Genomic DNA, 27,945 nt, shown 5'->3' with positions numbered 1-27,945 from the left:
CAGAGCTCCTCACCCCACTCTGAGCACGCAGCTCACTGAACCCCCTTAAAATACACTGCTTTGAAAAAGGCCCCTGGGGAGCACAGAGCTCACTAAAAGCTGCTCTGGTTTTGCCTCCCTCTCTCCCTGCCGTGCCATTTCCATTCCCGTCCAACATGCTGCTTGCAGAACTTACCAAGAAGTTTCAAGCTTGGCCTAGAACCTCACCACAATTGCTACACAGGCCAAACAGTGCCACAAACATGGACCTCATTGCACGGTCAGGCTGGGGGAGAAACTGGGCAGTCAGAGGGAACCTTCTGATGGGTGAGAAATGCCCTCAGCTGCGGGCAGAGTTAACTGCTTTTTGCAGCACTGGTTTTCACTTCCAAATTCGGAAGGCCTCAGCCAGCACCTCCGCTAAAGCAATAACCATTTCAGTGGCTGGCTGCCCGTGATCCCATCAGCAATTCCTCAGCTATTGTGCAGCATATTCTGGTCAACTCCAGCCCAGGTGAAATTAATTATTTAATGTCCATGCTGTCTCCTTATCTATCGCCTGCCCTGGGACCCCTGCTTTTACAAAGCACAAGCCTGGATGTTATTCAAGATGCCGCATACGCTCTTGGTGTTCCTCTTGCTCATCTAAGGCCTGGTTTATACTCCATACATCTGCCAGTAAAGCGATGATGCTCAGAGGTGCAGAGAATCCATATGACACAGTTATGCCTGCCCCACCCCCACTCCCATGTAAACAGCACTTCCCCCATGGACTCAGCTACTTCCTCCCCGGCAGCTGGAAGGCCTACCCTGACAAGAGCAGCTCTGTTGTTTGCACAGGTTGAGTCTTCACTGAGCACTACAGTCGTGCAAGCTGCACTGCACCACTGCCACTCAGTGGCTATGTCTACACTAGCCCCAAACTTCGAAATGGCCACGCAAATGGCCATTTCGAAGTTTACTAATGAAGCGCTGAAATGCATATTCAGCGCCTCATTAGCATGCGGGTGGCTGCGGCACTTCGAAATTGACGCGGCTCACCGCCGCGCGGCTCATCCAGACAGGGCTCCTTTTCGAAAGGACCCCGCCTACTTCGAAGTCCCCTTATTCCTATGAGCAGATGGGAATAAGGGGACTTCAAAGTAGGTGGGGTTCTTTCGAAAAGGAGCCCCGTCTGGACGAGCCGCGTCAATTTCGAAATGCCACGGCCGCTCGCATGCTAATGAGGTGCTGAATATGTATTTCAGCGCTTCATTAGTAAACTTCGAAATGGCCACTTGCGTGGCCATTTCGAAGTTTGGGGCTAGTGTAGACACGGCCAGTGAGTATGTGGACTGGCCCTAAGGTATAACCCTGTTTTTAACAGTCCTCTTGATTTTAATCCTCTCCAACCTCTTGTCATTTACATTTTGGGAACACACAACCCCAGGCCTGCTCCACTTCCTGTGGAACCCTCTGTTGGCTGTCGGCCTGCTTTGGACACATGGGTTTTATTGGCTGTTCTCTATCATGGAACCCCTCCCCTTTTTCCACCGAGAATTGTCTAGGCTCCAAACAACACAAGCCTTTTCTCTTATCTCATTTTCTTCCATCCGTTTAGAATTCCTGTTAGCTGGGGAAATAAACACAGGCGCTGGAGTGTCTTTGCTGCAGGAGCAGCTCTCCAAGGCTGTGGGTTATCCATCTGTTTGGCGAGTAAAAAGACAAGTCAAGCCACTGATGTGCGACTCTGGGCAAATGTCCTTGTCATGTGTCAAGCATTCCAGTCTGACTGGGAGTGAAAAGGCATTAGAGAGGCTGCAGTGGTTTGGCATTAGGATTTTGCATAGGTCTGATCATCTAGTGCCATGGGTGTGAGATACAATGTGGAAATATTAGACAAAACGCAATGACCCCCTTAAAGTGACTTGTAATGCCTGCAGCTTTCTCCCCCTTCCTCTCCCTACAGCACTGGGGAAAAGGCAAAGGTCCCTTCCAGCCCTGTGATTCTGTGATTTCCATGCCCTTCTAAAAGGTCGGGACAGGGACCCATTATCTGGGGCAGCTTGGAAGCCATCTCAGATGTGAAGTGCTAAATAAAACTGAGCCACACACATTTGCCCATCTGACTCTTCTCCAGGGAATGATGGTACCAGCCAAGTGTTCTCTGTATGCTGAGTGCTTGTGCATCTGCCCGGCTGGTTACCACGGTGCCCACAGCCAGCAGTATGTGTCTACCAGTGGTGCATATCCACACATGCTTTGGTGCACATAACAAAATTTATTCTGCCCATGGGTAGAAAAAAGTAGATGGAACACTGACCAGCACTTGAGATCTCTGTGGGGGCAGGCCCTTCTGGATCCGAGACCCAGTATATTAGACTCATGTGAACAGTCTCCAAGTTCACCCCTTTGCTAAACCAAGTCTGACCTGAATGCTATTTACTGCACTTTTACATAAGATCATGTTTCACTGTCCTGTGCATTGACATAAAGAAGGGGGCAGAATAATACACACCCGCACTATCCGACCTCCCCTGTAAAGAGCTCTGCAACTAATGAATCATACCCTATAACCCCCTGTGAGGCTGGCCTTATCTCCTTTTTACGGATGGGGAAACAGCACTGCACAGTTGAGTCACTTGCCTAAGCACATCCAGCATGGGAACAGCAGAGCTGGGAATACGTGCAAGCCCTTCCAACTGCCTGTCCTGTGCTTGCACAGCTAACCCTGGGTCCTTCTCAGACGGCACTGTCCTGCAAAGTGCCAGGCTCTCCAAATTCCCAGGGGCTGGGGCCAGGGGTATGACCACCACTTGGAGGTGCCTGCTCTGGTGCTGAAGCCCCAAGCCAGAGTGAGAACATCCACATGGCTGTTTCTGGCATACTAGTATGAACCTTGGGTGGGAGGCACCATGTGCCTACCCCTTGAGACCTATTGCTGGGCAAAGCAGATGTCCACACTAGAAACTCCCAAGCCTGTCCACAGCTGTGCACCCAGCAGCAGCTTCAGCAGAGCACTGAAATGTAAAGCCATAGTTGCATCCGACCAGTTAACACCTTGGTTCAGCTCCCCCTTCTCAAACGAAAGCTGGTGAGAGAGCCTGTAGTGAGCATGGAGTAGGATCAAAGATGGATAGGGGAGCAGCAGAGTACTTGACCAGACAGTCACTCATCTTTCTCCCCTTCGGATATTCTACCAAACTCTTACACGGGGATGAAACCAATAGGGTTCTATAGAAATTACTCAGAGAACCCCGGTGATCGAACAGGAATCTCCTTTCTCTGGGCTTTTTGGAACCACCCTGTCGAATTCTACAGCAAGGTGTGGTTCTTTCCTCAGGCTGACAGGACCATCAAAGGAGCCACCAGAAAGGCTGCCATTCTCTGCACAGAGCTTCAACGTTTTCCCCTGGTGCATTCCGGAGCCTGAGCGCATTAGCCTGTTCCAGTTTCCACTTACTGCTCCACACCAGGACTGTAATTCACAAGAGAACACAGGGTGACCCTGAGGCAACATAAACAAGGATTTATCTTGTAGAAAACAAACCGCCAACTGCGCAAAGTCAGCTTCTTTTCTGCTGACAGCATCAGCAACCTCCTGCCGGGGCTTAGTCACACACATAGGCCTCGGCTGCAGGACAGCAGGTCGGTCAGACAGAACCACTCCCAGGTCGCTTTGAGTTTAGTGGGACCTCTGCATTCGAGGGAACTGTGTTCCCTGGGCTTTGGGGAGCAGGGCCTTCTTAGTGCAGCCAAGATTTACACTCAGTAGGTTTTATCTGGGAGGAAGCATAAACTCCATGGCTACAGGAAGTGGCAGGCTTTCAAGGGAGACTTGGCCAGAATCTCCTGACAGGCTCAGTAGAATTTTCTTCCCACACAACCAGAATGGCTCTCCACACAAAGAATTCGCTCCCCTCTGGCTTTTTTAAGGCCAGGGCACCAGCTTTAAAATTTCCCTTGCTGCACAAAAGAGAGAAAAAATCACACAACAGCCTTGACACTTGCACAATCCAGCTGCTACGAAACGGCCCACGCACACAGCAGGAACCTGTTTCAAAAGCAAAGCCAAAGAGAGAGAGAGCCCCTTCTCCCCAAGAAAGGGTTAACTAGTAGGCTCCTTCAGAACTAGCACTTCCTTCACCTTTTGAAGGGTTCCCAGGGTAAATCCAGGATGAGCAGATCATTAACCAGGGGCCTTGGGTCCAGTGTGACATCAGGACACTATAATAAGCATTGTAACAAACAAGGCTATCGCACCTAAGGGAGAAATGTAGCACTTCAAAGACTAACAAAACGATTTATTCGGTGATGAGCTTTTGTGGGACAGGCCAGATGAATCTGGGTCTGTCCCATGAAAGCTCATCACCAAATAAATAATTTTGTTAGTCTTTAAAGTGCCACATTTCTGCTGCTTTGCTTTGTTGGGGTACAGACTAACACGGCTACCTCTCTGATACCACCTAATGGAGGTGAGCTGATGAAGAATGTGGGAAGTTTTTACTTATTGGCAAGGAACTAACAACAAAAGTAAGGAATGAGGAGCCTTCAACTCTTTCAAAGACAGACAACACTAGGGCCCACTTCCACTTACTCCAAGTCTCCCATACACTGCCATGACAGCATAAGATGGCCTTAGCGTAATGAAGAATTACATCTCTGAGTTCTAATGACGTCCTTGTATGGGCAGTGACAACAGCAACCTGGTACAGCCATGGTGGAGTGGGAGCAGACAGGAGCTGTGTATACAAATGTCCTACCTATTGAGATAACAGACTCTTCAGGCTTCACCAGTGCCAATGCCAGAGTTCCCCGTAAGCTGAGTGCTTGGGCAGCTTCCCAGGAGAGAGTGATATAACACCCAGTTGATTAGCAGAGCACCCACAGCCACCCCCAGTGTGTTGCTCTTGGTGCGGCACACCCACACATGCCTGCGTGCATATACCAAGATTTATTTTCCCCATGTATGAAAAAATGTACAGGGATCAGGAGACCTTCCTAACCAGTGGTGGGCAGCCCACTGCCTGCAGGCAGCCCTTCCAGCTTGTGTGTGCAGCCCACAGGGCATTTTGTTTACATTGCTCATGTGCAGGGCTGCCAGATTCTGCTAGTCCCATCTGCAAAGATCTTCCCTGCCAGGTACCACTCAAGCCACACACCCATAGAGAAAGGGCCGGTGAAGTGAGGTGTGTGCTGATTGTGCACAGCGTTGACTGCGAGAGCCAGGTGCTCCCTCTGCATCCAATCCAAGCGCTGCTACGGCTCAGTCAGCAGACCCCGCGCGGTCTAGGTACACAAGCACAGTCAGCAAAACTGCCTGATTCTGGGAGACTGTCTCGATTACGACAATGCTGTGGCTCCCTGAGATGCAGGGCCACTCGTGCGGCTCACTTGCTAACCTGGGCTGCCCATTGCTGCTGCTAACCCTTTCATCCTTGGGCGGCTTCAAAACCCACCATTATGCACAGTGAGGGCTCTCCCAGTTTCTAGTAAGCCTTTATTGCCCTCTAAGGCTTTACATTACTAGTAAATTCTGGTGACAAAAGTTTGCCCAAATAAAACTCCCTTAAATGGTCTGTTCTTATTTAAGGCGGATCTGCGTTGTCTTCGGTATTTAATTAGCTTCAGGCTTTTCACTCTGACAGGATGGGGAGGGGACAAATTCCCCTGCACTGGCCCATTCTAGAGCAGGGATTCAGTGCACAGGTTGGAAGGGTCAGAGCCCTGGTTGAGCAGCCAAATGTCAGTGAAAGATGTAGATGTAGGTTCATTCAGAGATCCACTCAAGGAAAAGCAAAACTGGCTAGCTCTCCACAGCAAACAGAACAGACAGCAGCACATTTATTGCACATAGGAGAGCAAAGCCATCACCTGGCACTGTTTTTTTCTCCTCCCTACTGCTCTAACTCCTCCTGTGTCCAAAGGTGAGAGATCTGCAGCCTACATGTACTGCCCTGAACCATACATTCCCTGCCAGGTATCTGCTATCAGACTGCCGCATCTCATTACCAACCACCCAGCCAGCTGTAGCACCCAACACGATCTCGCACAAGGAAGTCTCCCTTCAGACTGCGCCCAAGCCCATCGAGTGGTTCCGACTGCACCCTTCATGCTCCTGTAACGTGAGCTGCACCCTGAAGGTACATAGACTGAGTTCTCTGTGTGCTTAAATTAGAAGGATGCTGCTCATCCTTGGGTAACTCAGGTCTACGTGAGCCTCTCCTCAGGGGCCCACAACTCTCTGTTTGTTTTAATCCTCAGAGCTGGAGAGTTTTCTATGCAAAACATTGCAGACAAGCCTTTAAAGCTAGTCATACAATCACTGTCTAGTCACCACACACAACCACCTCCCTGGTTTCATCTGATTCCTCAGCAGCGTGAGATGCCGACAGGGCACTAGACCTCTCTGCTGTGTCAAAGGTTCAGCTTAGGTGAGAACCACCTCTCCCCAGCCTTTGCTTCCCCAGCATTCATCCTCCACAATTGCCCAGTAGGGATTTAAAAAACACTGCTACAATCTTGTGTTTCATGGTCTCAGGATGAAAGGTCTATAGAACATGAGCGGTGGGGGAAGACTGAAAGAACTGGGTTTGTTTAGCTTGGAAAAGAGAAGACTGAGGGGGGACAGGACAGCAGCTTTCAAGTACCTAAAGTGTTACAAGGAGGAGGGAGAAAAGTTATTCTGATAGAAGAAGCAATGGGCTTAAATTGCAGCAAGGGAAGCTTATGTTGGACATCAGGAAGAAGTTCCTAACTGTCCCGGTGGTTGAACACTGGAATAAGTTGCCTAGGCAGGTTGTGGACTCTCCATCACCGGAGATATTTAAGCACAGGTTACACAGACGTCTATCAGATGGTGCTTGGTCCTGCCGTAAGGGCAGGGGACTGGACTTGATGACCTCCCAAGGTTCCTTCCAGTTCTATGATTCTAAACTGCCACCCTGTCCGGTCTCATTTACATCCATCTTGGAATTCTTCAGACTGTTCCTTATATCATCCCTGAACGTTCGAGTATCTACTTACACATGCTCAGTCCAGTCAGATATGCAGTACATCTTAGGGCAGGTGATCAAGCATGGATGAAACTTACTTTAGATGCTGACTGCATGTGACAAAGCCAACATTACTCACACGCTGAGCAGGGCGGCTTGCAGGAACCCAACATCCCACAGGAAATTAGTACCGACGTTACACCTCTATCCTGCATTGCCATCTGCCAAGTTTTTAGCCCAGCTATTGGTTATTGTATGAATGTGGGTGCTCAAAAAGATTTCTTCCCCTACCCATCCGTCCTTTTCCATTTGCCAGGCACTGCTTCCCTGGCTTTCTAATAGAATGGAAATTAACACACCAGGCTGTACTTTCCACTGGAAATTTGCAACATCAAGACATTCCAAGAAGCATGTGGCTTAAACCCAAACCCACAAAGCAGGAAGGTCCGTATCTCAGCTCTGGGGACAAAGCTGGGACACTCCTAGATTCATGGTGCTCTCTGTATAATCTGCCTTTTTTTAACCTCAGTCTCAGCAGCAGTGGGGGAGGGGCAAAACAGCAACAACGATCAGATGTTTTAAAACCAGTGGCCATTTGCTGCCAGGCCAACACTCTACAGAAAGTTCAATTTCAAGTTCTATTGCTCTACCCTGTAATGTCCTGAACGCCCTCCGCTCCCATTGGTACTGGGGGCACTGACCGTGCTCAGAACCTCATGGGCCTGCAGCTACGTCTAAACGACAAGCTCGAGGTGCGATTCCCAGAAAACATACCCAGGCTAGTTCACCTTCGACTAGCATGCTAAGATGTGTAGCCACAGCAGCACAGGCTAGCTGTGCTGAGTGCAACCTGCCTGAACCCCAGGAGTGCGTACTCAGCATTGCTCGCTGTCCCACCGCCCCCCATGCTACTGCACCTATCGCGCTAGCATGTCTTTGTGAGATGGCAATCACGCCTCCTGTGCCAAGCGTACACCTGCCTTTAGTCCCACCTGTGACAGCAATCCTCCTACTGGGCTTTTCCGATTCCCAGGAGCTGCCATGTAGCGGAACGGACTTAACTGCAGCCATGCCGTTGGCTTATGGAGCAGGAAATACGGGAATTCTTTCTCCAGCAGTCAGAGCACTAAATAAACAGCCCACAGGGTAGCAAGACAAAGGGGTCTCTATGCCACCCTGGGGTCCTCCTGGTTCTGGGAAGCTGTGGGGGGGTTGCTGAGGCCCCGGGTATAAAGTGGAGAGGTCCATGCTACTCGTAATGTGCAGCAGCCTCTTCCAAGGGTTGCTCCAGACCTTGGAGCAGCACAGAATCTCCTGAGCACTCGATACTGTGGAGACGTGCCTGGCACCCCACCCTGGGGGTTGCGGGAGAGGTGGTGAGGCAACGTGGAGATGACCCCGCCCAGCATTTCCTGTAAGTTGCACACTTGTGTGGCCACTCAGAAGAGATTCAAATGCTGCTCAACTGATTAGCAGAGCACCCTCAGTAAGGCTTGTGTTTCTCCCAGTGGTGCACATCCATGCATGGCTCAGTGCACATAAAATTTATTCTGCACATGAATGAAAACGATTAGAAGGACCATTGACCCAGCTGCAAGGAAAAACTCCCCTGACTAGCTGTGGGGCTTTTACAGCCTTTGAATGCCACCTAAATGGGACACAGAGGCCACGGTGGAGAGGAGAGTCACTCCCCATCTCTCTGGGGAAATACCAGTTGGCTCGGAGTGGGTGGCATCTGCCATTCAATCTCACTGAAGATTAGCACCAGTGGGGTTTGGGATCATCTCACACGCTCCCTGCCAACCGCAAAACAAGTCCATTGCCCCCCCAGACGTGACACGGCACAAACGAAGACAGCCCTGAACGTAACACAGCACTAGCAGGAACAGACTCAAGAGCAGTGGTCTGTCAACTCATTTCTGTTCTGGCTCCATCAAGCGACGTACCGCTGGTGATCTCAACAGAGACCCAGTGGACTCGTGCCCACACAGTAGCGTGTGGGGGAAATAAGAGGGAACTGTACAGCACATGTCTATGGGATGTTTGGCACTGAGTCTGCATTACGTTACTGGCCTCTCATAGCCACAAATATCAAACACCCTTATTTGGTGGTAGGGACTGAAGCAAGATTCAGCCAGTCTCTAGAGCACTTCTAAAAGCACAAGCTTTCTTTAGCAACAGCCCATACGCCTCTGGCCTGGCAAGCAACCATCACTCCCTGCGGCCGCTGGTGTCCCTGCCAATGGATGATGAAACCTACACCAATCATTCTGTGCAAACACAACATCGGTACCAGGAATCATGTCACAAGCAACAGCTGGTGCTTTGACAACACATCTCTGTTTTGCCTGAAGACCCATTTGGCAGTATCGTCCCCTTTTTCCCCGGCACTAAGAACTGCACCCCAACCCTAGTCTCTTCATGAGCTGGTGGCTATGAAGACGTCACATATCTACAGGCTGCCTGCGGTGCATTAACGACTGATGATGGGGTCACACGACCTGTCCATAAAAACAAATGCCCAGACTCGCAGGGGTTGATCCTCCCTGGCAGCTGTTCTCCATTTAGCTACTTTTTGTTTACTTGAAACCCAGCTGCTGCTCTCTGGAGATGGCTTTGACCAGGAGCAAGCTCCACACACAAACACATGGGCAGGTAGAAATGACCACATAAAAGAGAACAAGGACAGGCTCAGAGCACTGTTAATGGCAGACAGGAGAAAAGAGCACAGGCCCATGCTGCTACTACAGTCCAGGATGCTATTCACACGGCTGTTTGACAAAACTGCAACCCTACCGCAGAGGAAAGAGTGCTTGAGAAGACATCTGGACCTCCTCTGGGTGAAACTCTTGCTAACACCTAAACACCAATGTTCCTACTAATCTTTTCCATCTATGAGTGGAAAAAAATTTGTTATGTGCCCTGAGGCATGTTGAAAACTGCACCACCAGGAGAAATACAAACCTACCTGTAAGTGCTCTGCTAATCAGCACCATGCTCCCACTAGGACTGCAGTGGTGCATCAGTCTCTCTCTCTCCGGGCCCAGGGAAAATTCCATCCTGAAACAAGCAAGGGCCTTTACTACTTGTACACCAACTGTCCCAGTCTCTTTCAGCCCTGCTCTCTTTGCCTGACCTGCCTTTACCAATTCACCACTCACCTGCTCTAGTCCCACCCTGTGATCGCTTCTGCTCCAGCTCTGCCTCAGTCTAACCTATCGTGGAATAAATTCAGACCTGGCACAAGCAGGCACAAGTGCCCTAAGATCAACAGAGTGGGGCGTGTACACATCTGCTCTATGTTTAGCCTCAAGTGTTTGTAAACCCCGGAAACTCCCAGAAGTGGTGCCTCCATACAGGGTGTCGGACAGACTTGCCGGGCCCATGGGCAAGGTGGTTAGGGGACAGGAGGGCGGTGCCATGATCCCAGAAGGGGTGTGGCCCATGGCAGAAGGGATGGGGTTGGGGCAGTCAGCCCTCAGCACTGCCTGCACAGCACCACACCACCCCTGCACTGGGCTCCAGCAGCAATTTAAATGCACCAGGGCTCTGGCAGCTGCAGTTGTAGGGACAGTGGCCAAGTGTAGTGGGTCTTTTTAAAGAGCCAGGCCCTGAGGCTACTGCCCCTTTTGCCCCCCTGCTTTTAGCAGACCTGCCTCCTAGCACACAAGAGCACTGAGTCAACACACAGCATTCCCAGCTCCAGCTTTTCCTTCGCCACAACGCACAATCTGTATTAAATACCTGCAATATATTAATTTTAAAAAAGTATGAATAAAAAGGGACTGAAGGAGACAGCTGACAGGGTGACCAAGGAAGTTTTCTGATGGCGAGGGAGGAGGAAGGGTCTTTGGGTGATGCACAACTGGATCAAGCCTCTTAAATTCTTGCAAATTTGGAAGGGGCTGAGTAGAAAAAAATAGACAATTTTATATTCCTGGGGTGGGAGATTAAGAGGAGAATACACTCATCCCTCGCTATATGGGCACAACTGGTTCCCAAACTTCTGCTCGTAGGTGAAAACTTGTAGTAATACTAAATTCCCATTAAAATACATGTAAAAGTCTCCAATTCATTCCAAGTGCTTGTAACTTGACATACACCAGTTGAGTTTAGGTACTTTTCTGATGTATTTGAATAGTTTGGCACCAGAAAGAGGATGTAGTGTATGTATGTAGAGTAGGGAATCCCAGCCTATGGGTCGGGACCTAAACATGGGTCACTTTAGATTTGTTAAGGGCCGCCAGCCAGGCAGTTCCCAGCTGCATGTGGCTGTTAAAGAAGCCATTTGCAGTTTCTTAACACTGCTGCCTCAGGTAGATATCTCTCACTAGAGACAAGTTCTGGAGATGGCAGCTCTCTCTTATCACTAGGGATAGCAATTACCTTATGCCTAGGTGCTGAAACCTTAACATTGGAGTTAATTGCTGGGAGCAGGAAGGCTTGGGGAGACACCCAGCCTAGCAGCCCCAGTGAAGAGGCTGTGGGAGGAGGAGTGTCTAAGGCTGGGGCTGTTTAGGGATGCAGTGGCGGGGGCATCTAAGACTGGGGCAAGTTTCGGGCTGCAGGGAGAGTCTAATGCTGGGGCCGGTTTGGGACTCATGGGGGGGTGTAAAGCTGGGGGCAGTTTGGGGCTGCTGGGGGTGCTCTAAGGCTGTGGGTGATTTGGGGCTGCTGGGGGGGTTTAAAACTGGGGGCAGTTTGGGACCTGGGGGGCATTAAAACCTGGCCAAGGGTGAGGTCTGCAGGGTGGATGGGGGGGACTAATACAGTAAACCCTCAAGTTACCAAGGGGTTGTTCCTGCAACCCCTGCATAACTCAAATTTTCCTGCAAGGGGAGGGGAGCCAGGAACCACCAGGGCTGGTCAGTTTCCTGGCTCCCAGAGCGGCAGGAGCTGGGAACCAGGGGCAGGCTGGTTCCAGTCTCCCCATGGCTTGTGGGACCTGGAAACTGATCAGCTCATGGCTGGTCAGTTTCACGTTCCTGCCTGTGCAGGGGAGGGAACCAGGCTAAGAGCCTTCTCCCTCTTTTCTCCCAGTCACAGGGCTGTCAGACAGCTGCATGTCTGAGGAAAGGGAGGGAGAAGGCTCCAGCTGTGGGGCTGCGGGCCTCCCCGCTCCCCAGCCAGGGACTCCGCTCATATAAGTGGGGCAGGTTCACTCATTTAGCGAATAAAGGTAGGTATATATGTTCCTTGTTTTAGCGAGTACTTGTTAGTAGAGTACTCATTAAACGAGGGATGAGTGTACTGTGAGGCTTCAAATATTTTTGGTAATCACCCAACCAGCCCAATTTCTAACTCGTTTTAGTCTTTAAGCAGATGTTCTGGCTTGGGGTAGCCAAAGAGTACAAAATCCGCCTCGTAGAGTTTGTAGAGCTGCTGCCTCCAAGCCAGAGGGATTTTGGCGAACCAGTCCTCCTCCCAGCTGCTGGCAGTCCTGTTCCGGTAGCTGGGGGGGAAGTGGAGGAGCCTGTCCACCTTGAGAATCTGCAGCAGATGAGCTGCATCTTCGTTGAGGGTCTCCAGCTTCCCGACAAAGTCATAGTCTATCTGGCACGGGTGGCACAAGCGGTAAGCCTGCCTCCAGTGCTCATTGAAAGGGGCCACCTTCTCTGTCCGGGGGTCCAGCAAGTACTGGATGAAGTCAGGGAAGGAGACTTTGAGGCCCACCCGGAAAGCCTCACTCACAGAGGTGGGGAGGTTGGTGTGGTTGGAGTAGAGCTTTAGCATGGGGATGGCAAAGCGCTGGTAGAACTCCTCGTTCTCCAGCTCAAACTTGCTGCGGAAGGCAGAGATGAGCCGCACGAAGGGGTCGCGCACGAAGAGGAACTTGGTGTACTTCTTCAGCTTGATCTTCATGAGGTGGCGGGAGAACTTCCCATAGCGACGCCAGAACTTGTTGAAAGTCAGGTGGGTGCTGGAGTTGTGGACGTGCTCTCGAGGAATGTCAAGGGGGTCCCGGTAAGGGACACCCTGATCCAGCAGGCTCTCGCTCAGCACGATCATCACCCGCTTCCAGTTAGTACAGGCCACCTTGGGGACATAGCAGTAGATGATGCCATGGCGGTCATCCACAATGAGGTGGTTCAGCTCATAGTTGGGAATGTCGTCAAAGGACCGCTCCTTCATGGGGAAGGCAAAGCTGGAATTGGCACAGAACTCCCGTAGAGTCCTCCGCCGCTCAGCCTGCAGCTCCTCCTGGTCCAAGCTCACCCTAGCAACCCGGGTGGACCAGTCATATCCTCTCACATTCTCCTCCAGGTTGCCCAAGGCAGGCCTGCTGGAGCTCTGAAGCGGGACCTGCTCCATCTTCCTGTCCAGAGGACCAGTCTGCCTCAGGCCAGAGCTCAGCAACTTCTCTAAAAACTCATCCACGTCTGACACGTCTTCATGCTCTTCATCCTGAGCAGCGGTGGGAAGACTGCCCGGAGCGTGAGGCCTGGAGAAGGACGTGTGCAGGTAGAAATGAGCCGTCCCCACGTTGTCCCAATACACGATGATCAGCAGGATCATGAAGACGGAACCCAGCACCACCGAGAGGCGGAACAGTCGTGCTCTGGTCATCCTGGCAGTTGCTGGGGTGGCCACTTCCTCCTGCGTTCACCTCAGCCTCGTACAGTGTTTGGGATACCACATCGTGCTGCGTGGCAGGAGCCTGGAAGGGTACAAAAAACAGCGTCAGTCTCCCGAGCACTCAGGTGTAGAGTGATCTGCAGGGTAACAGCTTCCACATGGCCCTGCTTACTCCTGACCATACAATTTTGTGCGACAGGGCTACAGGAAACATCTCAACTACACACAGATCACCAGCCTGCAGGGTTACACTCAAGCCCCTGGTTGTGGCCCAACATCAGAAGTTGAGAACACAACTGGCTACTCCACATTACTGTTCACTCTATTTTTTCCCCCATCCACATGCAGAATAAATTTTGTTCTATGCCCCATCAGCAGAAACAGACACTGCTGGCAGTGGGCGCTCGGTAATCAGCTGGGCGGCATTTGAATCCCTCCAGGGTGGCTGCCCCAGCACACAGGGAACACTGCCCCAAACCCACTCGTTGGGGATCAGACAGTGCAAGTAACAGGGTCCTTCGGCTGCCTCATGCAGGCGGGGTCTAGTGCCATCAGGCCTTAGCAAGTGAGCGCTCTGGGCCCACCAGAGGATTGTTGAAGACAAAGTCAGTTGTCATCTCTGGCAATTTATCGTGAGTGTTACAACAGCTGGTGTTTTCCTTATGGGGTCCTAGAGTCATGGGACCAGGTGAGAATTGTGATTTTCATTACCAAAAAAATAAAAAGACAATTCCAGTCCTCATGAGAGATGCTCAAAGCCACGAACCCTTCAAAAGTACAAAAAGTAAAAAATATTTTTATAACTCATTTTTAAGACAGTATTATTCATGTTAGGGGAGGGCTGCCTCATGCTGGATACTCTGTGGTCTCTGTGTTGAAAATAAGATGCCATCAGCTGGATGAACACAACAGGCATCATTGCAGGGGAACAGCAGAGATCAAAATTCCCTGGACTGCAAATTGGCTCCAGCCTTAAGCTTTATCTAATCAGTTTGAATATGTGGCAGGGATGATAACTTTTTGACCTCTCAGCAGCTGTTCCATTCTCTATTTGCTTTGGCCACAAAGAGGTTTTCCTGTGATTTAATTCAAAATTTAGACAGGAACTTGGCCCCGAGAGAAATCAATATTTAACATTCTTCAGGGTTTTTACGCTGGCTGTGTGACAACTGAAATCAGGCACCATCACGGCCATTCCGGCAAATCTACTTTTCTCCAGCCAAGAGAAATTCTGTCCTGCTTTTCCAGACTGTGTGGGGACAGGGAGCTCTTATCTGGCCACATATATTTTGGATTTCTATAGCACCTTCCATGCAAACTGCTACCCCAGATATGGAGAAATCTGAAACAGAGTTTAAAATACTGCCCCAATGCCTGTCAGTGAGATTGTGCCAGAGTATGGAATAGAACCTAGATTTCCCAACTTCCCTTCCCAGCTGCACACATGGTCTCAGGGGCAGGCTGCTGGAAGGGAAACAACTATATACCCCGCCCCCTACTCATGGGATACATACAAAGTCAAGGCTGGGGAGCCAAGCAGGCTGAATGGAGTAGCCTCAGCTCCTTTCCAATTTAGCTCTTCACGCAGCCAGCCGAGCAGCAGGGAGAAAGCCACAAGCACTCAGGCTGCCCCAGAAGCAAAGCGCCTTTGGTAGCTGGATACAAGGCAGAGAGAAAGGAACAGACAAAGCAGCATGGCCCAGGGGTCAGGTACTGCCTTGGGAATCAAGCTCTGCCACTGACCTGTTGTGTGACCCTGACAAGCCACTTCCCCTCCCTGGGCTTCTGTTCCCCTCCAAGTGGCTTTCTATCTGTTCAGATTCAGGGTATAGAATCATTAACGGCGCAGCTCTCTCTTAGCAGGTGTTTTGTGCTATGCCTAGCACAAATGGTTCCCATCTCACAGCTACTGTAATACAAATCCTAATACACAAGTGGGGAAAGTGAGCCTGCATTGCCCTTTTTGCACCTCGCCCAGCATGGACAGGGAAACTTGCCAGCTCTGTTTACAGTCAATTTCACGCCTTAATTCGGACATAGGAGCTGGACTGTCCAGCATTCAGCACTCACAAAACCAAAACTGTCTGCACAGAAGCCCATGTATTTGTTTACTTCTAAGTTTCATGACTCCACACCCCTTAAAATTCCATTTTCTCTCACCCCAAGCCCAGGTTTTGGGGATTAGCCTACTTGAGAGTGCTGTTCAAAGGTCATCACACCCAATCAATTGCAAATAAGGCGTCTCCTTGCCCTCTTGCAGTATAACAAGACTATTCAGCCCTTCTGTCTGCTCCATAAAGGACCCTGAAGCATCTTAGACCATGGTACTTTTGTAAAGGTCAATTTAAACTAGTTAGGGCAGGACAAACTTTAAACAATGGAGCTGTAACTAAGTTGGTGATGCAAACAGCTTTTGGAAGTGCAACTCTTAAACCTCAAGCCGTTCATATTATTCTTTGAATTGCTGTGGACCTGCAAGCCCTCCTGGAGACTTTAAAAGTCTCAATCCTCATTCCGGTCCCTTCCACCACTGCTCAATTCTTTCCTTTTTGAGTTTGTTTCCAAAAGATAGATGCAGCCAAGGGAAGAATGGTCTGGCAGTTAAAGCAGAAGGCCAGGAGTTCAGGAGACCCAGAGTGCCTTCCCAACTCTATCATCATTACAGGAGCATGGGCCTGTCACCTGCAGCCAAACAGTCTAAAGCAGTGCCTGATTTTGGAAGCTCAGCTCAAAACGCCTTGAAGTTTCACAGCTCCAAGTGACTTCCAACGGGTACTGCAGACCCTCGGCACTTGTGGGAAATGGCCTCTGGGCATATCAAGCTGGACTCCCAAAAACTGGCCTACCCATAACAAGTGGCCATTTTTGAAAATTTTAGTCTTGGTCTTGTGGTCTCTGTTTCCCCACCTGTAATACAGGTACAATGCAGGTGAGTATTACGACAGGGTCATTATGCTGTCTAGGTCCTCCATCTTTTTAAAGCTCTTTGAGACAAGAGGTCCTTCTGCTGCTCTACTCTGCCCTGATTAGGCCTCAAATGGAGTACTGCATCCAGTTTTGGGCACCACATTTCAAGAAAGATGTGGAGGAATTGGAGAAGGTCGAGAGAAGAGCCACAAGAATCATTAAAGGTCTAGAGAACATGAGCAACGAGGGAAGACTGGAAGAACTGGACTTGTTTAGTTTAGAAAAGAGAAAACTGAGAGGGGACATGATAGCAGTTTACAAATACCTAAAAAAGGGTTACTAGAAGGCAGGAGAAAAATTGTTCCACTTAGCTTCTGAGGATGGGACAAGAAGCAATGGGCTTAACCTGTAGCAAGGGTGATTTAGGCTGGACATCAAGAAAAACTTCCTAACTGTCAGGGTGGTTAAACACTGGAATAAATTGCCCAGGTAGGTTGTGGAATCTCCATCACTGGCGAGATTTGAGAGCAGGTTAGACAGACACCTGTCAGGGATGGTCTAGAGATGGTGCTTGGTCCTGCCATGAGGGCAGGGGACTAGACTCCATGACCTTTTGAGGCCCTTTCCAGTTCTAGTGTTCTTTGATTCTATGATCACTGGATGGATGGCAGAAACTGCAGCAGTGCAATGCATCAGAGTGGTTACAAGGCTCCCGGTATTTTAAAAGAAAGCATCGTTCTTCTTTTTGAAAACCTCTCTCTGATGAGATCTTACTTAGGAAGGAGAATAAAAACATGTTAACTGCACAATCTCATACCAGAGGAGCATTTAGGCTGGCAACACAGAAAAGCATCAATTAAAAAAAAACCAAAAAACTGCTAACATTCCCATTCTGTTTAACAGCCTCAAAACAAACCATAACAACATGAGTTAAGAAAACAAAACTATTTGTGTGCATTAAGCAGCTCTGAAAGGAGCCTTTTCAAAACCAGCGCTGGGTGTGTTTCCTCCAAAATGCAGAGGCTGTTCACCAGCCGGATCACGCACATGGCCTCGAAGAGCAGCAACAATTCCATGGGGTAAGTGGAAAACAATTAAAAACGTACAGAGCCTTGGCCAAAGCTGAGCAGCACTTGGCAGTGGTAAATGTGATTTAAAAGACCACATCTTAAGCATGCTGGGATTCATGGAGTGGCTATAAGGGCGTTCTTTATAGAGCCTCCTGTTCTGCACCCCACCCAATGAGCATGGAGATGGGATTTGATTAGACAAAGTCAAAGACAAGTCATCGGGAATGAATTTTCTCGGCATATGGAAACTTGCAGGGAAAGGAAGAATCTAAACATGTCACGGGTGAGGCCGCGGGATTGGTGCCATGCGAGTTAGCATGGGGGCAGCATCTCTTCTGGGACACTCTTCTCTGTCCAGATGAATCAGGAACCAAACCCCTCACTAGTTCATAAACTAAAAAAAAAAGGTGCTGAGGGAAAACGCTGCAAGCAGCATCACAGTATATGCACCACACAGATAAGCTTCTTTCCTTCCCATGTACAAGCCAAAGCAACCGCTCAGGTTTACACCCCCCACCCCAAAGGCACTGCAATGCAGACAGGCTATGGATCAGGTCCTCCGCTGCAGCACAGCTGCCTAATGCTGCACTAGTGGCAGCCTGGCTGCAAAGCAGGACTGTCTATCCGCAAAGAAAATCCTCCACTCAGTGACAGAGAAGGGGCTGAGCTGGAAATACCCCAGTCGGAACATGCCCAGCTGCGGGGAAGTTCAGATCCAGGTTCAAAGGGGATGTCCCCCTCTGCATGAGGAGAAACACCCATAAATATGTACCTGCTCTCTGAGCATGGCCGTAACCATCCCAATTACCATTTTTACAGCACCCCCACGAGGCTCTGTGACGACTCTGGCCTGCGGCAGCGCCCCCTCTAGGCAGTGCAGGCCAACACAGCTCACCCCTCCGTGTCTGGCTGACCCTGGGTCCTTGTCTCCTTTAAGGGCCGGCTAAAGGCAAGCGAACAGTTCGGGAGCCCAGCCCGCAGTTCAGGGTGGGGCAGCAGTCAGACAGACAGTCTGGGATCTCAGCCCGTGGTTCAGGGCAGGGCAGCAGATACGCCGTGATCCACCAAACGGGGTAGCTTTGGAGAGGCGAGGGGTGACCCTGCCAGGGAGGTGCGGTAGGGGGACGCAGGCCCTCCCACTCCACTGTGTCCCGGCCTGGGGCCCTACTGATCACTCACACCCTGAGCTTGATAGTGGGGATCCACACCACAACACAGCACCCGAGGCTCAGGGGGAGCGTTCCCTAGGCCACTTCCTATCTCGACGTCCATTGGTGCGGGGTTCCAGTCGGCCTGCTCCGCCGGGGCAGGCTGGTGGGTCTCCTCTGGGTCGAACACCCTTGGTAGCTCCAGCCAGTCGGACATCTCCACATCATTTGGGTAGCCCACCGGTGGCAGGACCGTGGGCTCCGGACAGTCGGAGGCCTCAGCGCTGTGGGCGTCAGGCAGGACTCCAGGACTGTGCTCTTCTGGAACTGCAGGGTAACTGGCCACAGCAGTCTCTCCAGTCCTGGCTGGGCCTCGGCGGTGGGGGCCCACCACCAGCGCAAGGGCCCAGGCAGATCCAGGAAGTTGGGGTTGTAGCCCAATGACAGGCTTGCTGTGGCTGCCCAAGCTAGTCTGGGCCACTGGGAGGCAGCTCATGCTGGCAGGACACTGGTACTGGTGCTGGCGCCCAGGAGCCCAGTCAGGGCCCTCTGCCCTGCTTGGAGGCCCAACCTTTAATGACCCTTGAGCCCCGCCCCTGGCCCTAGACACTGCCCTCTGAGGGGCGGGACACAGGTGTTCCGGCTCTGGGCCCGCCCACCAGGGTCTCTGAGCATCCTCCTCTGCCTCTGAGCCTGGGGGAGGCCACAGCACCTGGTTACAGGCTCCCAAAGTGCTTTTCAACCTTTAACGAGACCCTCTTTGGGAAGACGAGTTTTACCATTTCACCGAGAGGGAAGAGACTGGACCCAAGCACACTCTGACTTCAAGTGGGGTGCTTAGCACCTCCGAAGCAAAAAACACCAGGGTGCCACAGTGCATCAGTGACTGGCCTGGGATTAGAACACAGGAATCCCATTGCCTAGCCCCCCTCGATCTAATCACTAGGCACCCACACTAGAACTAGGCAAGACATTTGCCAACAAACAGAAGAGCGGCGGAAGATGAGGGCTTTCTATTAGCACATTAGCTCACAGTGTCCAAAGGCACAATTTAGGGATTGTCAGTGCACTTGCTCACACTGCTGAGGCAGGAAAGAGAAAAATCAGGAGTGGCTGGTGAACTAAGTATTGCCTTGCACTGCAGCACCGAGCTGCGAGTCTTGGGTTCAGACCGTGGCTCTGTCCATCAGCAGGCGTTGGAAGAGCTGCAGACAGAATATCTTCCATTCCGAGGAGTAAGACAGGTATCCCTCAGCAATAATTCTCTAGGCGAGGTCAATTAAGAGGATGAGTGACTAAACTGAAGAGCTGTCAAAGAAGAGGCAAATTGTACTACACGTGTGTGAAGGGCTACAGGAAGGAGACACACTCGGGGCACAGGTGCACCCTCTTGGCTGCCAGGGGTTTCAATGGCTCTTCGCACCCCTGCTATAAAAACTGTTACAATGCCATCACATGAACATGAGCGTGTTTATAAGTCAAGCCTTAGGGTTGCAGGCTCAGCCCATTAATGGAAGATTTGGAACACTGCTGCTTGTCTTGTAGGTAAGAGCATAAATTCTTTACTGCAGGGATTGTTTTCTATTCTGGCTATGTACTGGGCACAGAACAGTGGGTTCCCCTGATCCTGGCAGGAGACATGAGGGGCTGCTGGATGCAATTAAACAACAACAAAGTTTCAAAGAGAATCATCCACTTGCAGTCTCTCCAGCAATCAGCCTCCATGATGTGGCGCAGCCCCTGCAGCTTGCCAGCACTGCTAGGTGCCCCACCCCAGGACACAAGTTACAGAAATGTCAGCTGTACCAAACCACAGCGTTTAGCCTGGTTACAAACATGCACAGCAGCCCTCTGGCTCACTGGCAGGAGGTTTGCTTTGATAGCCACTGAGTTCACGCAGCTTTACCCAACCAGCCCCAAGGGCTCAAGGAGTTTTTTCAGGGGACAGCAATTACCTACCAAAGCATGGGCTGATTTTCCAAGATACACAGGAATGATCACCAGAGGATCAAACTAAATCCTCTCTCATTAACTCTATCAAAGCCATAGTCACTGAGGGGATTTCTGCCTGAAACCCACAACAGGACCTAGTTAACTAAGCTAAATTTAACAACTGGAAGTCCAGTGGCACCTTAAAAACTAACAATTTTGCAAATTATGAAAGCTTATGCCATGATAAAACTATTAGTCTTTAAGGTACCAATGGACTTCTTGTTTTTGCTGAAACAGATTACCTCTGAAATAAGCCAACTAATACAGGGGAAAAAAATCAATTACTCTGTCAATTGTTATTTGCTCTCTTTTCAATGTCAGTGCAATTTTAGTACAGCAAACGCTTAAGATGCATGCAATCAAATTGCACATGTCTTGGGTTAACATGACTGCTGCCCCTGACAGGAGCAGGAAACCACTGCCATCCCTGACAGCAGCAGGGAAATTGCTCCTGTCAAGGCCAGGAGGGAGGGCAGCTGCAAGTCAGGCTGCCACCCCTGACAGGAGAGGTTCCCCAGTCTCTGGAATGGCAGGAAGCTGGGAACCAGGTGGCAGCCTGGCTCCCAGCTCCCCTCCACCTGAAGAGCCAGGAAACTGAGCAGAGCATCAGCCCTGGTTAGTTTCCTGGCTCCAAGGAGCCGAGGGGAGCTGGGAGCCAGGCTGCCCCTGCTTCCCAGCTCCCCTCCACCAGCTGGTGCCAGAAATCTGAACAAGGCTGCTGCCCTGGTCAGCTTCCCTTTTCCATAAGGGAGGGGAGCCGGGAGCCAGGCTGCTGCCTGATTCCCAGCTCCCCGCCACTTGCACGACCTGGAAAATTGAGCAGCTGCTCAGTTTCCCACGTCCCGCAAGCGGCAAGGAGATGGGAACCAGGCTGTCCCCTGGTTCCCAGCTCCCTGCCACTCTGGGAGCCAGGGGACAGTCCTGCTGGGCTGGGCAGTTTCCTGGTTCCTGCAAGCCCAGGGGAGCTGGGAACCATGTAACCTACAGCCTGGTTCCCATCTCCCCTCGACTTGCACAAAAATTTGAGTTACACAGGGATTGCAGGAACACAACCCCCGCGTAACTTGAGGGTTTACTGCGCTAATACAGGATGCCAGACAGAAAGCACTAGAGATGAAAGGTCTCTTGATACACACGCATGCATGCACACAGAGATCAGGAGTCTCAGACAGCTGCCTGGGCCATACCAGAAGGGACCACATCTACAGCAGAATACGGAGTTCGTGCTACATGGCCCATGCAGCTCTTAGACTCAAAGCTGAGAATGCCAGCGAGAATGGCCTTCAATACCTATTAAGGAGACAGTATCTGGAATGTGGATGCCGGCCAAGTGGGAATTGGGTAGAGTAACAAACTCATTTCATACAGGCCAGTTAATAACTTGCTAAAAACTTTCAGCTACTCCTGGCCTGGCCTGGCCTAGACCTGGTGACCAGCTCACCCTCTCCTTAGTAAGCCCGGCTATTTGTCACAGGTAACATCAGTCATAGAGGTAATAGTAATCACCGGAGACAGCAGTGCCTAACCTCTGGCATAGAGCAGAGTTGTTTATCCTAGGGCAGTGCTCAGCAACCATTTTCACCTCGTGGCACACTTCAGCGCTCATTATAATATATAACCCAATCCCCTTCCCCAGAACACCGGCTGTGAAGCACAGTCCGAGGGATCCAGTGGTTATTACTGCAGTGGATTCTAAGACTCCTCCTTGCCTACTTCTAGGAGTTCTTGCAACACTTCCCGCTCCAGGAAAGCTGAAGATGCAGACCAGGCCCTCAGCAGGGGCTTAAGAGCTGTGGCTATGGCCCTTTTTCTTCTGTTCTTGGCCCTTTTTTTGGGAGGAGCAGTTTGCACAGCATTAACAGACTTTAGAAAAATTGTAGTTTCCAATTTTTTTTTTTTTTGGGCCTAGATTTACCACATTTTTCCTCCATGACTGCCAATGAACACTCATGTCTGTCACCTGGACCATCCAGCTCTCTGACTCTTAAATCGCCAAATCTCTACTGGGTGATGAGTCAAGTGCGTTTCAGGTTTTTATTTCAATAGAGGATGTAACAAAGTTTGAGACCAGCTCAGTTCCCGTGTTCCGCTTTCTCTCGGAGGAGAAACTCTGCCGATTCTGACATCAGAGTCAGACCAGGACTGTGCAAATTTAGCCATAGCCTCAAGAAAGAATTTTGCTTATTTTGCCAACATCCAAAATAAACTGTTTAGCCTCCCTGCTGCAGAAATCTATTGGCTTGTCTACACAAGGAAAATGTGCATCCATGTAACTACAGCAGTGTAGTTACACTGATACAACCCCTTAGTGCAAAAAGAAAATCAGGCCAGTAAGAGAGAGAGATATATTGCGTATTTGCACCAGCAGAACATCTTTCATTTACCTCAGAGGTTCTCAGACTTCATTCTACCAGGACTCCTTTCTGACATCATCAATTTCTACCCTACTACCAGGGTTGTGAACAGAAGCATGAGCCTGCCTGAGCCAGCCCCACTGCCCTGGGTGGGGCCTGTAAACTGAGCCCCACTGCCCAGGGCTGAAGTCCTTTGGCTTCAGCTTTGGCCCTGGCCAGATGGGCTTGTGTTTTGGCTTTGGATCCAGCAGATCTAAATGGAGGTGAAAGTGAGTGCTTGCACCCTGGGGTGCAGCCCCAGCAAGAGCTGGCTGAGCTGCAGCAAAAGCCAGCAGAGGGCTATTTAAAGAGCTGCAACAGGATATGGGTTGCAACAGGATAATGCCTGTGATAAATTTCAAGTTCCTTTCACCCCTGGGTCTAAGCCTGCCTTGGTGACTCCATTAAAATGGGATCATGACCCACAGTTTGAGAACTATTGGTGCACTACACCAGCACCTTAGAGAGAATATTAAATCTGCACATCAATAACCAGCTAAAGTTAAAAGCATTTTCCTTCATATTCATTCAAGCTCTTTTTCCCATCTGATTATTGCCAAGTCCAACGCATATGAGTTCAGCAGCATCAGCCTCCCTTTCTCTAATTGTTCACTCTCAAGCATTAACTCAATTAACAAACATTTCTGGGCCTTGTCCTACAAGGGGTTCCCAGAATTCACCAGGTTTTATTTATACATTACATTTGCTGTAAGGCCCAACACTTACCTGCCAATTCTGGGCCTTTCATTTACTGTAAGTCTCACTTCCCATAGCTCTAAGCCAATAAGAATCTGGAAACGCCTCTGATACATAGACCTTTGCGCTCTGGACCAGCTACACATCAGAACACTGCAATTCATATTGTTGGAGTTTACATTACAAGCACCTTTTGTAAGGTCAATTTCCAAATGTTTACGACTTCACAATTTATAGTTTACAGCTGCGATGGTTTACTCCATGCTGAAATTTTGTCTGTTGGGTTTCAGCAGATTTAATACATTGCTTCATAACTTAGTATTTGAGTTGGTGAGGAAAGGGCAACTTCTGATAGCGAAGACTAGCTTGCAGCAGCCCACATGCCTATCAAACAAAGATTTCCCAGTGAAATGGTAAGTTACCAGTATTTGTCCAAAGCTAGCTGATCAAAGATTGCTGTTCTAGGGTCTTAAGATTCCCACAAGAACAAGCACAGCCATCAAGCTCTTCAATGCTCCATCCCAATTCAAGGGAGAAAGCTCTTAAAAATGCCAGATGGGCTATTTTAAAATTACAACCCTTAAACTAGGTCTACACTACACCATCAATTCAAATCTAAGGCACTTAGCTTGATTTTAAATTGTGACTGTTCACATATCAAATACCATTATTTTGAATTTACAGGGTGCTACGGACGATAGTTTTACACCAACAACTTGAGTGGGATTAATGGGAAGTTTGAATGTAAGCATTCAGATTAATGGTAATGTGGAAACAGCATCCATTTAAACCAGTTTTACTGGCCTCCAGAGGAGTCCCACACATATCCCACAACCCCACAGGTGTCTGTTTTGGCCGGTTGCATCTCTGATACTCTCCAGGTGTGCAGGTAACAGGAAGCCCGCAAATTTGGATGGTATCAGGAACATGAAGTCATTCACTTTTTGACCTGTCTTCCCCTCACCGCCACAGCAAAGATTTCGGCGGCTGGCTGTTGCCGGGGTGGGGTGGGGCAGGAGGGGGAGTCTGCCCCCACGGCAAAGGGAAGATGACATCATATCTCCACAACCACTTGCAGGGCATTTTTTTCCCATGCTGCACCAGCAAAAAAACCCAGAATGCTATGGAGCTGAGGGAACTATGAGATAGATTCCCACAATGCACTGCTGCAACAGTCCATCTTTGGTAATTTAGTGTGGCAACAGTAACTTGAATTTCTGGGGAATTTGCGGGGTGGCGAAGATACTCAAAATTTATAAAACCCAGTGTTATAAATTCGAATTTATCTCGTAGTGTAGACCTAGCCTAAAAGTCAGAGAGAGGAAAAGGAAGAGCATAAAAACAACAGGGGGGGGGATCTCCACTTCTATTCACTACACCACAAAATTAGCACAGACCAGTTAGAGACTGCCCATTTCCAAAGTCCAAGGAAATAACCTGGGGTAACACAGGAAACATATGGCTGTGTTACAAATCCCTTTACACAACATAATTCAAGTTACAAGTCATTCAACTGTAAGTGCAGAGTTCTATCACATCTAAGCCAGCTTGGGCTAGGACTATGTAGGAAGACAGCTGCATCACTCAGGTATCCTCTAGGAGTTAGCCATAGAACAGCATTAAAACTACAGAAGGATTTATCAGCCCTTCTAGGTATAACATACCTGCTGATGATCCACTGGTGACAGGATGGGTCACAGAAAGGTCTCATCTTCCAGTGCCTATATGCATGAAAAGAAGTTACATAACCAAGTACAAAAAGCAGTTGATATAGATTATCATTCAGCTCAAGTGAGATAGCTGCAGTTTTCAGATAAACAGGCTCTGAATTTTAATTTCTATGCTAAATCCCTGCTGTTATTTGAAGACCCTAATTTCATCCTGTTGTCCAAACCGTAACCAGAACTTGCGAACATCTCACCTCATCCACTGATACAGGGTAACCAGACACTGAGCTAACCCTCTGAAGGCTGCAATAAATACAGAATCTCTCCACAACAGTTTTGAACCAGAGTAACTTCACTTGGGTCTCCTCACTTACAGCACTATAATGAGTGGTGAATCAGGCCCAAAGATGAGATTGGGCTAGAATCAGTACTGCAAAGTCCTGCATCATAAGACAAGGGCCTTCCCTGTGAAGGACAAAATATATCTCCACATAAGCACATCCGCTCCACCCCAGCTATTATTCTGCAATCTCACTTTTATTTGCAGCTTCTACTGATTCCTGTTGAGTTCCAAAAAAGGAAGGAAGGCTGAATAAACATGGGGGAGGGGAGAACTACAGCTAGTACAAACTGGTGATGTTCAGCTGGACTACATAAAGTGGCAATCACCTGCTTGCCCCCATACCTGTACAAAACATAGTCCTGTCACAAGCACAGATGTCACGTTAATGCCACCAGGTTCCAACACCTGAGTTTGGCAGAGAACAGAAACATCCTAGGACAGGGGTGTGCAAAGTAGGGGACAGGCCCCTTTGGGGGAGGCACATGAAGTTTTGAAGGGGTGGGGGGCGCAGAATGGTCGGCCGCTGGGGCCTCAGGCTCATCCATCTACATAAAAACGTTGCAGGAGGTGACTGTTTTCATGTAGGTGTATTCACATTTATACACTGATTACGGAAGTTTTTTGCATTCCACAGACTTATTTTCTTACACATGCCAAAAGTTTTTTTGTGTTTGTTTTTTTTCCCTTACCCAAGTAACTGAAATTCCCCTCTGTTTGGATTCCATTTGCCAGATGGGCAGCGCCCTGCTAATTGCAGGGATGAAAAGTGGGGCCCGACATAAAAAATGTGCTCACCCCTGCTCTAGGAGCAGCCATGCACATCACTGCTGGGGCAGCTGGACTCAGGCTGTTCAATAAGCCCCTCTGCCACCTGGCGCCAGTCTCTCATTTAGACCCAGGCGACAATAGCAAGATCTCCCCTCCTGGCAGCCAGCTGCTTCCAGCACCCTGGGTCTCCACTGGGTTATCTCCACCCCAGCTCTGGGTCAGGAGCTCTCTGGAGCCCCAGCGGGACCTAGGCTCAGGCGCTGCCCAGAGCTGCGTGCCTTCACACCCGCCACCACTGGGAGCCCGCCCTGTGCCTTCCAGGAGCCGCAGCGCCCTGGGAGAGCCTCACCCACAGCCCCTGGCTGTCTGCCCCGAGTGCAGCTACAGGCACGAGTCACCGCCGCGCCACCGCGCTCGAGGACAGGCAGCTGGGGGAGGAAATGAACCGGCCCATCGCGGAGCTGCCCCCCGAGTCCTCCCCGGAACAAGACCGGTCCCAGACGAAAGCCGGGCTCTGCAGCACCGCTGGCCAGCTGAGCCGGGGGGGGGGTGAACCGCGCCCCAGGCAGGGCTAGCGGGGAGCGGGCGCTGCACCTCGGGGACGGAGGGGGGTGACCTCGGCAGCGCTGCTGTGTCCGGCGGGAAGGGGCGCGGCACCCCCCACCTCTCCCGCGCGGGCTTGGTGGGTCCCCGCTCCATCCCGGCACCCGGCCGGAGCCCCCACCCCGGGTCCCGCGCTCACCTCTGCCCGCAGCCGCTAGGCGAGCGCAGCCCCCAGCGACGGCAGCGGCAGCCCCGGCTCCTCCTCCTCCGGAGTCGCCGCCTCTCGCGAGAAGCCGGCTGGGGGGTCCGGCAAGCGGGGCCGCAGCGCAGGCGCCGCTGGGTCCAGCCGCGGAGCCGGGGGCCCCCTGCGGGCCGTCGCCGCCTTCCCCGCTGCTGCGCCGCCTGACCTAGCCCCCTCCCTGGGGATTCAAGTCGTGGGAAGCAGCAAAGTCTGCCGCGGTGGGGGGCGTCGTCTGTTCTCTCTGTCAGCGACGCTCTGTTCGTCCGCGGTCAAGTTGCTTCACTTCGCTGCCGCCGGGCTCCCCCTCTGTACGGTCTGGGCAACCCCGGCTCCTGCAAAGCGCTTTGCTGCTCATGTGAAAGGCATGATCTCAATGCAGGGCATGGACGGAGGAGGAAGGGCCCGGAGGATCTGGAGGTCTTCCACGCGGCCTGAAGGGCCTCTCTGTTCAGTCTGCCTCATTCACTGCGTGATCTGTTCATACAGTCCTTTGGCCTCGCACAGCCTGCTGGGACAGCTCCGGTCCCTCCTCTGGGGTTTTTCCGGGGCTCTTTGAGGGTGCAAATACATTGTTTATCCCAGTGGGTGGCTCTCTCTCACCTTCATTTGCATCCTAATAGCAAACAAAACTTCCCTCTCTGCACTGGA

The 27,945-nt window shown here is 50.6% G+C and overlaps 1 protein-coding gene across 1 annotated transcript; it reads right to left on the bottom strand.

Annotated features, from left to right (window-relative positions):
- Nucleotides 1-1,270: 1,270 nt before the first annotated feature.
- CHST12 (carbohydrate sulfotransferase 12) lies at nucleotides 1,271-27,945 on the bottom strand. The gene is made up of 3 exons (XM_075010626.1): nucleotides 27,256-27,945; nucleotides 25,400-25,456; nucleotides 1,271-13,611 (listed from the first exon to the last, which is right to left on the bottom strand). Exon 3 carries the CDS (start codon nucleotides 13,518-13,520, stop codon nucleotides 12,261-12,263), a length of 1,260 nt encoding a protein of 419 aa, XP_074866727.1. The 5' UTR covers nucleotides 13,521-13,611; nucleotides 25,400-25,456; nucleotides 27,256-27,945; the 3' UTR covers nucleotides 1,271-12,260.

Source organism: Carettochelys insculpta, chromosome 16 (assembly GCF_033958435.1).
Source record: "Carettochelys insculpta isolate YL-2023 chromosome 16, ASM3395843v1, whole genome shotgun sequence".
NCBI classification, from domain to species: Eukaryota; Metazoa; Chordata; order Testudines; family Carettochelyidae; genus Carettochelys; species Carettochelys insculpta.
The sequence above is the reverse complement of the archived record's forward strand: the minus strand, read 5'-3'. Positions and strand labels throughout refer to the sequence as shown.